This window comes from Moschus berezovskii, chromosome X (assembly GCF_049115385.1).
Source record: "Moschus berezovskii isolate FMDL1 chromosome X, NW_MosBer_1.0, whole genome shotgun sequence".
Lineage (NCBI taxonomy): Eukaryota > Metazoa > Chordata > Mammalia > Artiodactyla > Moschidae > Moschus > Moschus berezovskii.
In genome coordinates this window covers 28,429,697-28,445,194 of record NC_142488.1, presented here as the reverse complement: position 1 = coordinate 28,445,194, position 15,498 = coordinate 28,429,697, and the positions used below count along the sequence as shown (strand labels likewise).

Sequence of the window (15,498 nt, the reverse complement as noted above, 5' to 3'; positions counted from 1 at the left end):
CTGTCTCGTATACAGGGTTATCATTTGCATCTTTCTAAATTCCATATATATGCGTTAGTATATTGTATTGGTGTTTTTCTTTCTGGCTTACTTCACTCTGTATAATAGGCTTTGGTTTCATCCACCTCATTAGAACTGGTTCAAATGCATTCTTTTTAATGGCTGAGTAATACTCCATTGTGTATATGTACCAAAGCTTTCTTATCCATTCATTTGCAGATGAACATCTAGGTTGCTTCCATGTCCTCGCTATTATAAACAGTGCTGCAATGAACATTGGAGTACATGTGTCTCTTTCAATTCTGGTTTCCTCGGTGTGTATGCCCAGGAGTGCGATTGCTGGATCATATGGCAGTTCTATTTCCAGTTTTTTGAGGAATCTCCACACTGTTCTCCATAGTGGCTGTACTAGTTTGCATTCCCACCAACATTGTAAGAGGGTTCCCTTCTCTGCACAGCCTCTCCAGCATTTATTGCTTGTAGACTTTAGAGTATTGGAATAATGTTTTAAAGAACAGTCTAGGGACTTCCCTGGTGGTCCAGTGGTGAAGAATTCTCCTGCCAATGCAGAGAACACTGGTTTGATCCCTTGTCTGGGAGGACCCCACATGCCACAGGGCAACTAAGCCCATGTGCTACAACTACTGAGCCCACACGCCTCAAAGCCTGTGCTCTGCAACAAAAGAAGCTACCACAATGAGGAGCCCAAGCACCACTAGAAAGTAGCCCCCACTTGCCACAACTAGAGAAAGTCTGCACAGCAACCAAGCAAGACCCAGCATGGCCAAAAATAAACAAGTATTAAAAAAATATGTGTTTCCTTAAAAAAAAAAAAGTCTAGAAGAAAATGTACTTAGTGGAATCCTAATGGAAAAACTCAACATTCAAAACACTAAGATCATGGCATCCAGTCCCATCACTTCATAGCAAATAGATGGGGAAAAAAATGGAAACAGTGACAGACTTTATTTTCTTGGGATCCAAAATCACTGCAGATGGGGACTGCAGCCATGAAATTAAAAGATGCTTGCTCCTTGGAAGAAAAGCCATGACAAATCTAGACAGCGTATTGAAAAGCAGAGATATCACTTTGCCTACAAAGGTCCATATGGTCAAAGCTGTGGTTTTTCCAGTAGTCATGTACGGATATGAGAGTTGGACCATAAAGAAGGCTGAGCGCCAAAGAATTGATACTTTCAAACTGTGGTGCTGGAGAAGACTCTTGAGAGTCCCTTGGATAGCAAGGAGATCAAACCAGTTAATCCTAAAGGAAATCAACTCTGAATATTCATTGAAAGGACCAATGCTAAAGCTGAGGCTCCAATGGCCATCTGATGCAAAGAGCTGACTCACTGGAAAAGACCCTGATTCTGGGAAAGATTGAGGGCAGGAGAAGGGGGCAGCAGAGGATGATGAGAAGGTTGAATGGCATCACCGACTCAATGGACATGAGTTTGAGCAAGCTCCAGGAGTTGGTGATGGAAAGGGAAGCCTGGCGTGCTTCAGTCCATGGGGTTGCAAAGAGTCGGACACGACTGAGTGACTGAACAACAATGAAAAAAAATGCAAGTACAGTATTTGGAGCTTAGTCATAACCCAGGTTCATGTTTATATTAATAAAATAGCACTGAGTTACAATAAATCCTAAATTCTCTCACGGTTACATCTCTACTAATCCACGTGGAGTGAAACATCATGGCTAATAGCCATTCAAAAATGGGGCAGGCCGGCTGAGCTCCATCATTAGGCAGTCGTAAACCTCTGGCATGGAGAGGGTGTAGGTCCAGCGTGGGGGAAAAGTGTAGTTGGACTTTGGGACAGGAGTGGCTAGGAGGGAAAAGCTATTGCTGGTCTATCTTCTCCCTTCCCTATGCAGGATAGGGTGTTCTAACAGTGCTCAGAGAGTCAGAGCCAGCACGTAGCACAGCTGCCAGGGAAGAACTGAATTTACTTTGTGGCAGTCTTATCAGCAAAAGCTTTGGACTCTGCAACAAATCTGGCACTTGGACATGCGTGAGTGGTTCTGAATTGTGCCGAGCAGATAAGTGGTTCAAGCTGATATCAGCAAGGGTCCCATGGCAACACTTTTCAAATGAGTTGGCTGTCATCCCTGGCTCACCACAGCTGTCCTAACCTGCCTGGGATTCTCTCCCCACAGGCCTTGCTGCTGTGCTCTGTGACATTCATTAGCCCAAGTGGGAAAAAGGGGAGGGCTCAGCCTAGGGGTGCGCAGACAGATCCCAGCAGATGCTGCTATTAATATTAGTCAGTGCTAAGCCAACAGACCCCACTGACTGTGTTTGTCTTGTGGAGCAAACAGAACAGGGGCAATTTTTTCTGAAAAACATTTTTCCAGGAACCACTGATGTGAAGAAGAATTCGCCCAAGACCATCTATCTCTTTTGCTCGATTCAAGCATGATGGTGGGCTGCATGACGACCAGACAGCATGTTCAGGGAGCATGGCATTCATCAGTATCTATCTCAGTTTTCAAAGACACCAGTCAAATAACGTTAAGTTCAGGTAATAATACATTTATGAAGTCAAAACAAATCGCTATCCCTTTTTACTTCTGTGACGCTGAAAAAGTTACATATTTTAAGTCAATCTCTGTGTACAAATATTCATAAAAGTGGAAGTTAATTATCTGTTCCACACTTTATAAAGGATAAATCTGTACTGATTTAGTCCCCATATAAACACTATGTATACTGAACAGTAGTGTACAAGTCCTAAATTACGAAATTGACACAGAGGCTCAAGGTACTTAATGGAAGTAAATTCTTAAGTTCATGTACACTTAATAAGTAATTAATGAGCATTATCAACATATGAAGAGACATCTTTGCTACATTTAGGCCACAGCATTTTTTTTTTTTTGTGGCCGAACAGTATGTGGGATCTTAGTTCCCCAACCAAGGATAGAACCTATGCCCCCTGCAGGAGAAACTCGGAGTCTTAACCACTGGACCACCAGAGAAGTCCCTAGGCTACCTCTTTCAAAGCCATATATAGGCAATTATTTTCCTCTTAATTTTTATTTTTTTCTTCCCAATCATCAAAAATATATGGGTTTTTCAGCATTTATATGGTCTACCAATCCTTTCTCAAGATTCTACTGTGTTTGGACAGTGGGGGTGGTAGGGTGGGGCTGTGTGAGTGGTCCTAGTTTAATCTGTGGAGGAGGCAGGAGGCCTCTGCTACTACACTTAGAGCCTCTGGGACAGAGGAGGCACTTAAAACACAAGCTTAAATTAAAAACACAAACGAACAAAGTTCCCCAAAGTTGGAAAGATCCTGTTAATCTAACAAACTGTCTACTTGACACCCCTTCCTGGATGGCTGCCTTTTGCATAGCACGTTCTGTCCTGCTGTCGCTATCTTCTGCTTACCTGCATCTCTTCTGACCATTTGTAACCTGGCTTCCATCGTGAGCATTCTATTAAAGCTTCATTCTTAGAGGTCACCACTGAAGACCTGATTTTTCTGTCCTTTTTGTTCTATTTTGCACTGCTGACCAGGCCCCTCTCTTAAAGAGAGACCCTGGTAGAGTCTTAAATAGAGACCCTGGATCTCCACATTAATGACTCACTACATTCTATTTGTCTGAGTTCTCCATCCAGTCATCTCTTCTGTCTTCTAAATATCTCCTCTACCTATATACTTTTTCTTGGTAATTTCATCAATTCTTATTGCTTCAAAAATCACCTCTAAATATGAGAAATTCAAAATCTATACTTTTATACTACATTCATTCCCCATGACCATGTATGTATAATGTATAGCCTACCAGTATCACCAACATATCCCAAACACAAAGTCTTCTACTTGAGACCACTCCATACTTTGGATATGTCTAACCACTGGGACCAGTTTACTAGACTTCGTGCCTGCTTCCTGTCTCGTGTTCCTCTGCAGTGCCATGTACATCCACCCATACCTCCATCTCAGTCCTCCTCATCCTTCTTAGTCCTTGTGGCTGTTACTGAGATGCTGTAGTGGCCTCCATGTCCTCTCTGCCTCTAGTTTTTCCTCACTTTATTTTTTGAAAAATTTTAGCTATTTATTTTTGGCTATGCTGGGTCTCCATTGCTGAGTGGGCTTTATCTAGTTGCGGCAAGTTGAGGGCTACTCTCTAGTTACAGTTCTAGGGCTTCTCATTGTGGTGGCTTCTCTTGTTGTAGAGCACAGGCTCTAGGTGCGGGAGCTTCCATAGTTGCAGTATGTGGGCTCAGTAGTTGTGGCTCCCGGGCTCTAGAGCACAAGCTCAGTAGTTGTGGCACAGGGGCCTAGTTGCTATGCGGCATGTGGGATCTTCTGGGATCAAGGATCGAACCGTGACTCCTGTTTTGGCAGGCAGATTCTTTACCATCGTGCCACCAGGGAAGCCCTCTCCTCACTTTAACCCAGGACTGCTGTATCCTTAATGAACAGCTCCAGTCATCTCTTAACATCAGCCCCCAAACCTTCAGGAAGTATCCCATTGCCTTCCAGAAAAAAAACGTCCTTACTCTGGAATTTAGTGTGTCACACCACCTTAGCCTTATTTCCCCACAATCACTTCCCTACCCAACTGTTCTCTACATTCTCTAAATAAAGTTTTCCATTTCCTTATTTGCATTTTGGTTCAGTGTTCCACGTGTTCACCAATACTGCTCAGTCTTCAAAATGTCTCACTACTAATAATCTTTGTGATTTTTCTTCCCTCCCTTTGAAACCCAACAGCAGTACTTCCAAGTTTCTTATGGCACATACATTCTGATCTATACTATGATGAACTGTATATCTGTGATCTTTTCCTTCAGGAAGAGAAACATGAGCCAAAGATCTTACAATTCTTCCCCTCTTTCAACCTGCAGGGGCTGCTGAGGTACTCAGCCTGCCCTCCCTAACTTAAATGCCGCATTTCCGGAATTGGCTGATAATGTTTAAGGGGGGGGCGGGGGGGAGCATAAACAGAAACAAAATCAGGCAACTTTACTGGGCACCTCCCATGTGCTCTACAGTGTCAGGTACTTGCCAAAGAGAGATAGCATCTGCTTTACTAGCATTAGGGTGCCAGGCAGAGGCGGGAAGAAGAGGGTAGGTGGGATAGCCTACTTTTCTATCTATCATTTCTCTGCCTCCTGACCTAGCTACCTGGAATCCAGAATTCAAAGAATATGTTTTTAGACCCACAGGATACCATGACCTGTAAAGAATTTTCCTATCTCTCCTCTCAGAAAAACTGTCACCCAAATGTCACACTTTTGCATGAGGACTTCTGACCCTACTAGAATATAAGAACACTACATCTAAAATACAGAGACATTCCATTACTGACAAAAAGGAGAACGTAAGTACTGAAGTTAACATTAATGAGAGAATTAGAAAATGCTCAACAGGACTTTGCTGGCGGTCTGGAGGTTAAGACTCCACACTGTCACTGCAGGGGGTGTGGGTTTGACACCTGGTCCGGGAACTAAGATCCCACATACTGTGGGGTGTGGCCAAAAAAAGAATCCTCAAGATACAAACCATTAAAGGCAGACAGCCTGCTGCCAGGGCTAATGGAAATCTTTTCCACACAGGGGACAGTAAAGTATAAAGGTCAAGTGCCCTAAGTCGAATCAGCTGGATTTGGATGCAAAGACTGCTTTCCTCACTTATTAGCTTAACTTCTCTGAATATCTTTTTTTCTCATTCTAAAATGGGAGTCATCTTATCACTCTTAAATATGGGGCTTGTTATAGACTACACGTGTGACTATTAAGAAGATGAGAAGAAAAATGCACCAAATCTCTACTTATGTCATTCCTTCTGCTTTGTGTTGAAGCAGAAACTTCAAACAACGGGGAGAAAGCATAGTGCCAGAGAAATAACTTTGAAAAATCCCACAAAAATATGACTTTGAAATTAGTGAGAAAGTCTTGCGCAGGAACAATATGTTGAAAATCAGAGTTTCATCATGGCTTTCTTCCCTCTGCTCAGCCTCCCTCCAACAACCTCTGCAAAGGGCAAGAATACTTTATTTTTTATTATTAAAAAATTTTTTTAATTGTATTTATTTTGGCTGCCTGCATGGCATGTGGGATTGTCACGTTCCCTAACTAGGGATCGAACCCATGCTTCCTACATTAGACATGCAGAGTCTTAACCACTGGACCACCAGGGAAGTCCATCCCAAGGCAAAAATACTTTAAACCAACATATAGTTTCTGTATGGAAAAGGTTTTGAATTTTATAAATTAAGGTTTTCACAATCTTCATCAGTGTGTTTACATATGCCATGGTTTGATTTATGAGAAGATGAAGAAAAACAAATGGCAAAAAGTGTAAACATATAAATGTATTGGCACTCTTGAACTATTAATTTTCACTCTGGAGAAACTTCAAAAGCCTTTCCTCATTCCAAACACCAAAGGGAAAAACAAACAAACAAGACCCTGTTGGTTTGCAGGTCTGTTTCTTAAAACTCACGTGTTTTTGGCTTGTCCATCTTGGAAGCACATTTGTCCCACCAACGCAGCAGACTGATCTCCCAAACACTGAAAGGATATATGACAATAAAGAATACTAAGACAATATTATCCATTTTCTTTTTAGGAGAGCCATAAGATTTATTTTTCCTTCTTCATTTATGAAGGAGCGAACTGTCTTATATTCTTTGCATTGCCTCCATTTGGTCATTGCCCTATGTGTTAATGCTCTGAACAGGGATAGAAGGGAGAGTTAGAATTTATTTACTCAACAATATTCTCAATAGCCCACACTGTGTCCCGTCAAAACAAGAATTAGCCAATCCTTCTGCTCTTACTTATTTTCCATAGTTAAAGAAGGAACAGATTGATTAAGGCAAGCCAGAACATGAAATGGGGTGGGGTGGGGAGGTGGTAGGGAGATGTTTAGTGATGAAACTTACCCCAGATATTGGCACACCTTCCAAGGCCCCAGCTTTCTAATAAAATTTAAAAAAAGGATTATGAATAATCACAAATTTGGCTCTACTCACATAATTGTAACAGAAATGAACACAAATAGCAACATGCCAGAGCATGTGGGCAGACAAGACAAAGCAAGTGTTTCAACTACATGAGTGGTTCAGAGAGAGAGATACTAGAAATATTCCTTGAAGAGACATGGACATGAAACACCGGACAGGGAGCCAGGAGATGCAGGATCTACTCCTGGTTAGTTAGTTAGTTAGTCACTGAGCAGGCTGCTAAAACTTCTCTGTACCTCAATTTATTCATCTACAAAATGGACCTGAGCTTATATGAATGCCACAGACCATTAGTTCTTTGCTATTATTGCTGTTACTATGAACAGACTAGCACATCCTTCATAATGAACACAGAGCTATCAAACCAGCATGGAACATGTTTATTTTGGAAGGCTGTATTTTACCAACTGTTCTTCCTACCCAAACTGCTCTTGATAAGTAAGAAACAAGAGAGGGGTTCAGGTATGGGTCATTATTTGTTCATAGCCAACATCATTCTTCAAGTTTTGATAAGCAAGAGTTAATTTGTGTCATGAATAGTGGTTTTGATTTTGAGCCAGTATGGCCAGCACTCTAAGGAAAAAATGAGATTTAAGTGGCTGACTGTGAACTTTACCAAATTTAATTTTGAAAAAAATACTTACACTAATACAAACCAACATGTATTGATACCAAGGAATTAGGGGAAAGGAATATGATCCCCAAAGTACCTGTGATGTATTGGATTGGCTTAAAAGTTCATTTGCGTTTTTCCATATCTTACAGAAAAACCCGAACAAACATTATGATGAACCTGATATTAGGAAAAAGACCAAACAAAAGCTTTCACCTGACATTTCAATCTGCCATTTCTCTGGGAGCTTTGGGTTCCCCCTCTGTGACAGTAAGGGGAAGAAGAGAAGCCACCTCACACAGCTACGGTTAGGAAATAAGAGCATGCATGTGGAAACCATTCACAAAATAGAAAATACTCACTAGATAGTGGGGTAATACTTTATTTCTCTTATGCTTTTGGGTTAATCCAAGACCTTTTATTTACTGTATATATTCTTGGACAATCTGAACCTGGCTTATAAGTGAAAGTGAATCAGGAAACCTAGAGACTGGATATGTAAGGTATTCAGATACTGGAAGAAGTCTTTGCTTACACTATTCAAGTTATTATCAAACTACCAGCAGAATCTACTATGTGCGGTCAGGCACAGAAAGCGCTCTTTTTTCTTTACAGGGAGGGGGTCCCTGGAGGATTCCTGGGAATATTCTCTGGTGAAGCATGCAGAAAAAGTGACAGTGCATTTCCAACTAACTGGTCTGAAAGGTTGGGCAAGATGTCATTTAACAGACGTAGAGAACATCTAAAAACTATACCTCATTTCCCTATTATGCTAAAGCCCAAAAGCACATCACATCTGTACTTTGTAATAGGGACCATCAGAATTTCTCATTTCAGAAAACTGTCTTAGTCTTTTATTTTGAAACACCACTCCCAGTTTTATGGAGGACTAAAAAGAAACAAATAAGATTATGTTTTAACAATAACTAAAGCTTCATTAGAGCTTATAATAATTTGGAGGGTCATGGAAGAGTATGGATTAATTTGCTGGGTAAATGGATTTCTGCTTATCTAAAACTAAATGGAAATGCACTGTATCTTTTCCAAATGAACGGGTAGCATCATTGGTGGGCAACCTACTCACCGGGCTATGAGAGATTTTCTATAGTCAGCAAGGGGGAGAGAGGGGGACAGAAGGATAATATTTTAAATGCAAGAGAAAACTAGGCCAGTTAAATGTTTTTTCAACCATCCTCTGAAACTGTTTCTCAACAGTTTTTTTTTTCCTCTGACCCAAGTCAGTTTATAGGTAGCTATGGCAAAGCACTTTTAAACTGTAGATAAGCAATGATTATGCTTCCCTTAAAAAAGTCCATGTTGCCTTAAAAGGCTTTATTATAAATGAAACACTTAAGACTTCTTAAGCTTTAACCAGAACACTTGGGTGTTCTAGTGTATTAAGTCTATAAGTAGACTAATATTTTTTATGAAATGTCCAAACAGTATTTTTTGGTAATTAATCTTTTGTCCAAACAGTATTTTTTGGTAATTAATCTTAGACTTTTCTTAATTTCGACCATAAATTCTAGATTTTTGAGCTTAAACACCAGTTCAAATCATCCTAGAGGTTTTCATTCCTGGTGTGTAATCAGAAATACTCAGTGATGCTAAATGTAATTTGTGCTTAGACTACTTCTTCTGTGGGTTTCAATGAAAGCAACAGTAAAAATGCCCATGATGAAAACCAGTTTAATTAACAATCACAAATCAGAACAGACTCTTTGCTTTCAGCTTCTCTGCTAAAGTTTTGTTCAGGCTGAAGAAGAATCTAATATGAGACATGGTCTGGCCATTACAGGAGATTCAACAGGAAAAAGAATGCCACTAAAATGTGAAGAGACCTTCCTATAAATTAAAAGCAGGCAATGCAATTACTAAATAGTTATTTGGATTAAAAGAAGAAACTGGCTCAAATATTCCCTTATCACCTACTGCAGTTAGATTATTTCATCAATACTTTAAAATACTCAAAGAAAAGCCAATAAAGTTCATAGTATATAAAGTTTTATATATAGTTTTATATAAAGTATACATAAAACATAAACTGGCAAGAAGGACTCAAGAATTTGAAGTTATAAAACTATTTAGACAATACTAAATTCTTATTTTACATACTGCCAACATTCATAAAAAATTCACAGGTCTCAAAATATAAAACATAACACAACTGACTTTTGAATTCTGAATAGTAAGGTTATTTTTTTAAGATAAAAATTAAATTTAAAAAAATTTCTTTTTCTTTTTACCATTAGGCCATAGATCTCTGAAGAACTCCGGACATTTGGAAGAATTTTCATTGGAATTTCAAAAAATCTAAAAAAAAAAAACCAGTAAAATAAGATTGGGTATATAATACTATTTTAAGTAAACATCTGGAAACATTTATATGAATTTAAAGGTATGCAAACAAAAATTTAAAATGGGCATATTTGAGTTGAGTTAAATTGGAAGAAATAAATAAGCCAGCAGTAGTGTTCTTGCCTGGAGAATCCCAGGGACAGGGGAGCCTGGTGGGCTGCCGTCTGTGGGGTCACACAGAGTCAGACACAACTGAAGCGACTTAGCAGCAGCAGCAGCAGCAGGCTTAGATATTTAACACTCTAACTTTACATAAAGAAATCAATACACAAAAAACAAAGTACTTTTATAAAGGAACCTAATCTTCCTTGAAGAATAATCAAGACAATTACTTAATTTGGCCTATTTATTATATATGCCGTAATAGTCTCTTACAGGGAGCCCAGCCTTGTGTTCTGTGATGACCCAGAGGGGTGGGATGTGGTGGGGGAGGGAGGCTCAAGAGGGAAGGTGTATATATACATATTCACATTGTTGTATGGCAGAAACCAACACAACATTGTAAAGCAATTATCCTCCAATTAGAAAAAAAGAGTATACAACATAGACTTGTATATTGTAGTTAAATATCAACAAAGTTTGGCGCTCCACTGACAATCTGAAAATAATTAAGATTTAGGTTATAGACAGGCAACATATTGGAAAACTATTCTGAGGGCAAAACACAACTCACTCGCAGAGCTCTTTATCCCATTCCAAAGAATGGATGTTGAAAAGCATCGTCCTGCTTGCATTTGTTACATCTGTACAATGGACACCTCCACTGGCTCCTCCTGTCAAGCTCTGGACGGAAGAAAAGGACATGTTAAATCTGTACTTATTTGCAATTTAATTTCTATTTTGTCAAGAGCCAGAATCTGTTTCAGAGCCCATACAGCAAGAGAATGTATCATTTCAATTATTTCATCTTCGAGTGTTCTTTGGGGTCCAACAGAAATACAGTGTGACAGAACCACATTGACCCACACATGTAATTGGGTATTTTCTAGTTGCTGCATTTAAAAAGCATAAAGAAGCAGGTGAAATGAATAATACTGTTTTATTTAACTTAATATATTCAAAATATCCTTTCAGCGTATGAAATTATTACGAAGACATTTTACCTTCTTTTTTTGTATGAACTCTTTGAAATGCAGTGTATATTTTACACTCATGCACACCTCAATTCAGATCTGCCGCATTTCAAGTGCTCCATGGCCATATGTGGTCAAGTGGCCATCGTAGTAGACAGCAGTTTTAGTTGATGGTTAATGAAAAAAAAAATCAGTTTTGCTTTCATCCTCTTATCTCTGGAAGATGCAGAGTCTTATTAAATTTGATGTGCCTACCTCTTGGGATGATACTGACCTGTGTTGCTCCTGTTGTTCTTGTTGTATGTGTGTGTGTGTGCCTGTTTTGAAGTAACAATTCTCACTGGGCTGCACTGCACTGACCCAAGCACATATCCTGAAAGCAGAGCTTTAAACTCTCTAATGTTAATACCCTTGGACCTGAACTACAAGGACTGCTGCTTTCTTTTATGTAGAAGCAGTGAGAAGTAAGAAAGGAACAGAAGTGCAGAAATGGCATCATATGGGAACAGGGGAGGAGGCGGACAGCTCAATGTGTTCCCTCGAGTGTCCTGCAGCTCACAGTTCAACATACTGCCTTACTCTCGCTCCAGGCAATGGTGAGAACTATTGTCCGAATTATTTCAACTGTGACTAAAACATATGAAAACTGCTGGCCATGGACACAAAGCACAGTGTGCCCTGGCCAAGACAGGGAGGGCTGGGGAAGGTGCCACGTCCTGATAGAGGGTTTTGTCTGATCTGCTCTGTGGATCTGGAAAGTGACAAGAGGGGCAATGTTCCTTTAACGTTCCCCTGAATGTTGAAAATAATAATAATCCCACACTTACAGAAGTGTTTGCAAATGAAATTGTATGTCTGGGATTTGCTTTAAAATTATCCATGGGGAGAAGGAGTGAGTATAGTGGGAACAAGTTTGGCCACAGCCAATGACTGTAGCTGACTCATTATTCTAGAGGTTCATGACACTATTCCCTCCACGTTTTGGGTGTATTTGAAAATACCCTTGAAAATAACTGAGAATAAGAGAGGCAGGGAGATAACGAGAGGGAGGGAAGAGAAGATATGTATGTATCTGGGAAATGTTCGTTTCTACTCATTCATGTTCAGTTTAGGCAAGAAGATTATACATCAGAAATTTCCACTATGATTTTTCATATTGTGGCCTAATTAAGTAATAGACAATTATGTGATGTTGAAAGCAAATGCTGAAAAATAGTCCCAGGTGTATTACCATGTTAAATAGTAGAAAATAGAAGAGATAATTTCTTCTAAGAAATGGCTAGTGGAAAAGAAGTACAGTTAACCCTTGTGCAACACAGGTTCAAACTGTGCTGCTGTGCTTATACGTAGATTTTTAAAATAAAAACTATAGTATTACACAATCCGCAGGTACAGACTGCTAACTATCTCCAGTGGGTCCTAGAACCAGTCCCCTGCACGTACCAAAGGAGTGAATAATAGGCAAGGGATACAGGCAACTGAAATTTACTACTTGATAATTACCTAAATTAGTTATGCTAAAGGTAACAGACATGAGAGATGGTTTTGGCAATCATCCTTCATTTTTACTGAAATAAGGCAAGAAAAAAATCAAGAGGAAGTAGCCAAAAATGCCTCTCAAATGGCAGCTGAAATTTTCTGCTGTTTCTTGAGTGGCTTTTCTTAATGATGCTTCCAACTAAAAAGTTTGAAACTCTCCATAGAAAAAAGATAAGCAATTTAAAAATGTTTTCCATACATACATGATTTTTAAACATACCCAAATAAGCCATGAGTCAATGGTCCCGAAAAGAGCTCTATCTTCTTCAACGGCCTTTTGAACTTTTCTCACATTGTCAAGGAGCCAACGAAGCTTCACTGCACTGAAATAAGTGCTAAGTGGAAGGCCTGTCTTGGACTAAATACAGTTATGACATTCAGCCAGGAAATGAAATTCATAACAGCTTAAAACACCAAATAAAAAAGGTCAACAAATTACAAAATATGCAATGACCCTAAAGGCAATCTCAAAGTATTATGGATAAAAAACACTTTTCCTATCTTGTGGCACAGGAAAGCATGTTCATGAACAAAGATCAGAGTGATATGTTTACAGTTCAAAGAGCATCCATGTAGCAAGATAAAGAGAAAGTTAAATGACACATGCCCTGAAACCTAGACAGCTCAGCCACAGATGTTAACTTTTGTGATAAGTAAGTATTACACACAGAACCTAGTCCAAAACCCTGCCTTTTATTTTATATTCAGTGAAATTAATATTTAAAACTATTGAAAATCAAAGAATGCAAGTTTATCAATTCATAAACTAATGACCACAATCAGAAGATTGTTTTAAGATAGATAAGACTTGACAAAAACAATATATTTGTGTGCTAAAAATATAATAAATACATAGTCAAACACACATACATATTCAAATAACATAAAATTGGTGGACAACAGAGCTCAAAGACATGCCAGATGAAAGCAACCCAAAGTTGTTCTACTTAAGAAAGTAGTTGCCAGTTGAAATACAGTGTTGTACACATGAAACTTATATGATTTTACAAACCAATGTTACTTCAATTAATTTAAATAGTGTGTATATGTGTACATATGTGTATATCTATATCTATACATAAGATTGATTTTGCATCAATTCCACAAATACATTCAACAAAGGGAGGGTTAACTGAATAAAGGACAGAGGGTAATAATGAAACACAGGTTTCCTTGAGAATCGATCCAGTCCAACTCATTTTAGTTATCATATTAAACACTATATTTAGAAGGGCTAGTGAAAGTGATTAAAAAAATACATCAAAATAACGCAACTATCTTTTCCTTCTCAATCCCCATTCTCATTTAGCACCTCACCTAACTGCAGGAAGTGATCCCTTTTCCTTCTCATCTCCCATGGATATGAGTAGTAAAATATCTCTAACTATTTAACACTATAATGCAACCTTGTAAGTTAAGAATCTTAACTCACAGTTTACTGTGAAAAGATCCATGCTCAAAAATTATAATAGAAATAACATATGGGCTTTAGAAATAATAGAAATAACATATGCTTCTTTCATTTGAGGGACCAAGGGTCATCCCACAAACCAAAGAGTAAGGTAGCATATCTTATTTTCATGATTTAAGTAGAAAGTGAAAAAGTTGCCTAAAATGGCTTTGGAGAGAAAAACATGCATCCTGTGAAGCAAAGTGTGGCTGGAGGTAGGCGTGAGGTTTGGGCAGGTTGATCAAGAGAACACAATAGGAAATGGGTGATGGTATATTCAGGACAAGACCGAAGTTATATGGGTGGGTAAGGGGAAAGGATGGTTTATTAGATTGCTGCAATTAATTGGATTTGAGCACCGTTGTGGCTCAGCTGTATGCAGCTCAGGAAGCAACAGTTAGAACTGGACATGGAACAAACTGGTTCCAAATAGGAAAAAGAGTATGTCAAGGGTGTATATTGTCACCCTGCTTATTTAACTTATATGCAGAGTACGTCATGAGAAACACTGGGCTGGATGAAGCACAAGCTGGAATCAAGACTGCCGGGAGAAATATCAATAACCTCAGATATGCAGATGACACCACCTTTATGGCAGAAAGTGAAGAAGAACTAAAGAACCTCTTGATGAAAGTGAAAGAGGAGAGTGAAAATGTTGGCTTAAAGCTCAACATTCAGAAAACTAAGATCATGGCATCTTGTCCCATCACTTCACGGCAAATAGATGGGGAAACAGTGGAAAGAGTGGCTGACTTTATTTTTCTGGGCTCCAAAATCAATGCAGATGGTGATTGCAGCCATGAAATTAAAAGATGCTTACTCCTTGGAAGGAAAGTTATGACTAACCTAGACAGCATATTAAAAAGCAGAGACATTACTTTATTAACAAAGGTCTGTCTAGTCAAGGCTATGGTTTTTCCAGTGGTCGTGTATGGATGTGAGAGTTGGACTATAAAGAAAGCTGAGCGCTGAAGAATTGATGCTTTTGAACTGTGGTGTTGGAGAAGACTCTTGAGAGTCCCTTGGACTACAAGGAGATCCAACCAGTCCATCCTAAAGGAGATCAGTCCTGGGTATTCATTGGTAGGACTGATGTTGAAGCTGAAACTCCAATACTTTGGCCACCTGATGCAAAGAGCTGACTCATTGGAAAAGACCCTGATGCTGGGAAAGATTGAGGGCAGGAGGAGACGGGGATGACAGAGGATGAGATGGTTGGATGGCATCACCGACTCAATGGAAATGAGTTTGGGTGGACTCTGAGAGTTGGTGATGGACAGGGAGGCCTGGCGTGCTGCAGTTCATGGGGTCGCAAAGAGTCGGACACGACTGAGTGACTGAACTGAATTGAACTATGGCTTAGCTGGTAAAAAATCCGCCTGCAATGCAAGAGACCTGGGTTCAATCCCTGGGTTGGGAAGATCCCAACCCAGAATGGAAAGGTTACCCACTCCAGTATTCTGGCCTGGAGCACTCCACAGAC

At 39.4% G+C, this 15,498-nt stretch overlaps 1 protein-coding gene across 5 annotated transcripts in view; it reads right to left on the bottom strand.

Moving 5' to 3' along the window:
* Window positions 1-15,498, bottom strand: part of GK (glycerol kinase) — an 82,112-nt gene that overhangs the window by 29,212 nt on the left and 37,402 nt on the right. For 3 of the 5 annotated variants that reach the window (XM_055437733.2, XM_088834048.1, XM_055437735.2), the window contains 6 exons: window positions 12,786-12,923; window positions 10,627-10,736; window positions 9,842-9,908; window positions 8,680-8,697; window positions 6,902-6,937; window positions 6,460-6,527 (listed from right to left, as the gene is read on the bottom strand). In XM_055437733.2, the coding sequence (XP_055293708.1) occupies window positions 6,460-6,527; window positions 6,902-6,937; window positions 8,680-8,697; window positions 9,842-9,908; window positions 10,627-10,736; window positions 12,786-12,923 (437 nt within the window). The remainder of the gene's footprint in view (window positions 1-6,459; window positions 6,528-6,901; window positions 6,938-8,679; window positions 8,698-9,841; window positions 9,909-10,626; window positions 10,737-12,785; window positions 12,924-15,498) is intronic. The other 2 variants (XM_055437736.2, XM_055437734.2) reach the window with 1 other exon arrangement.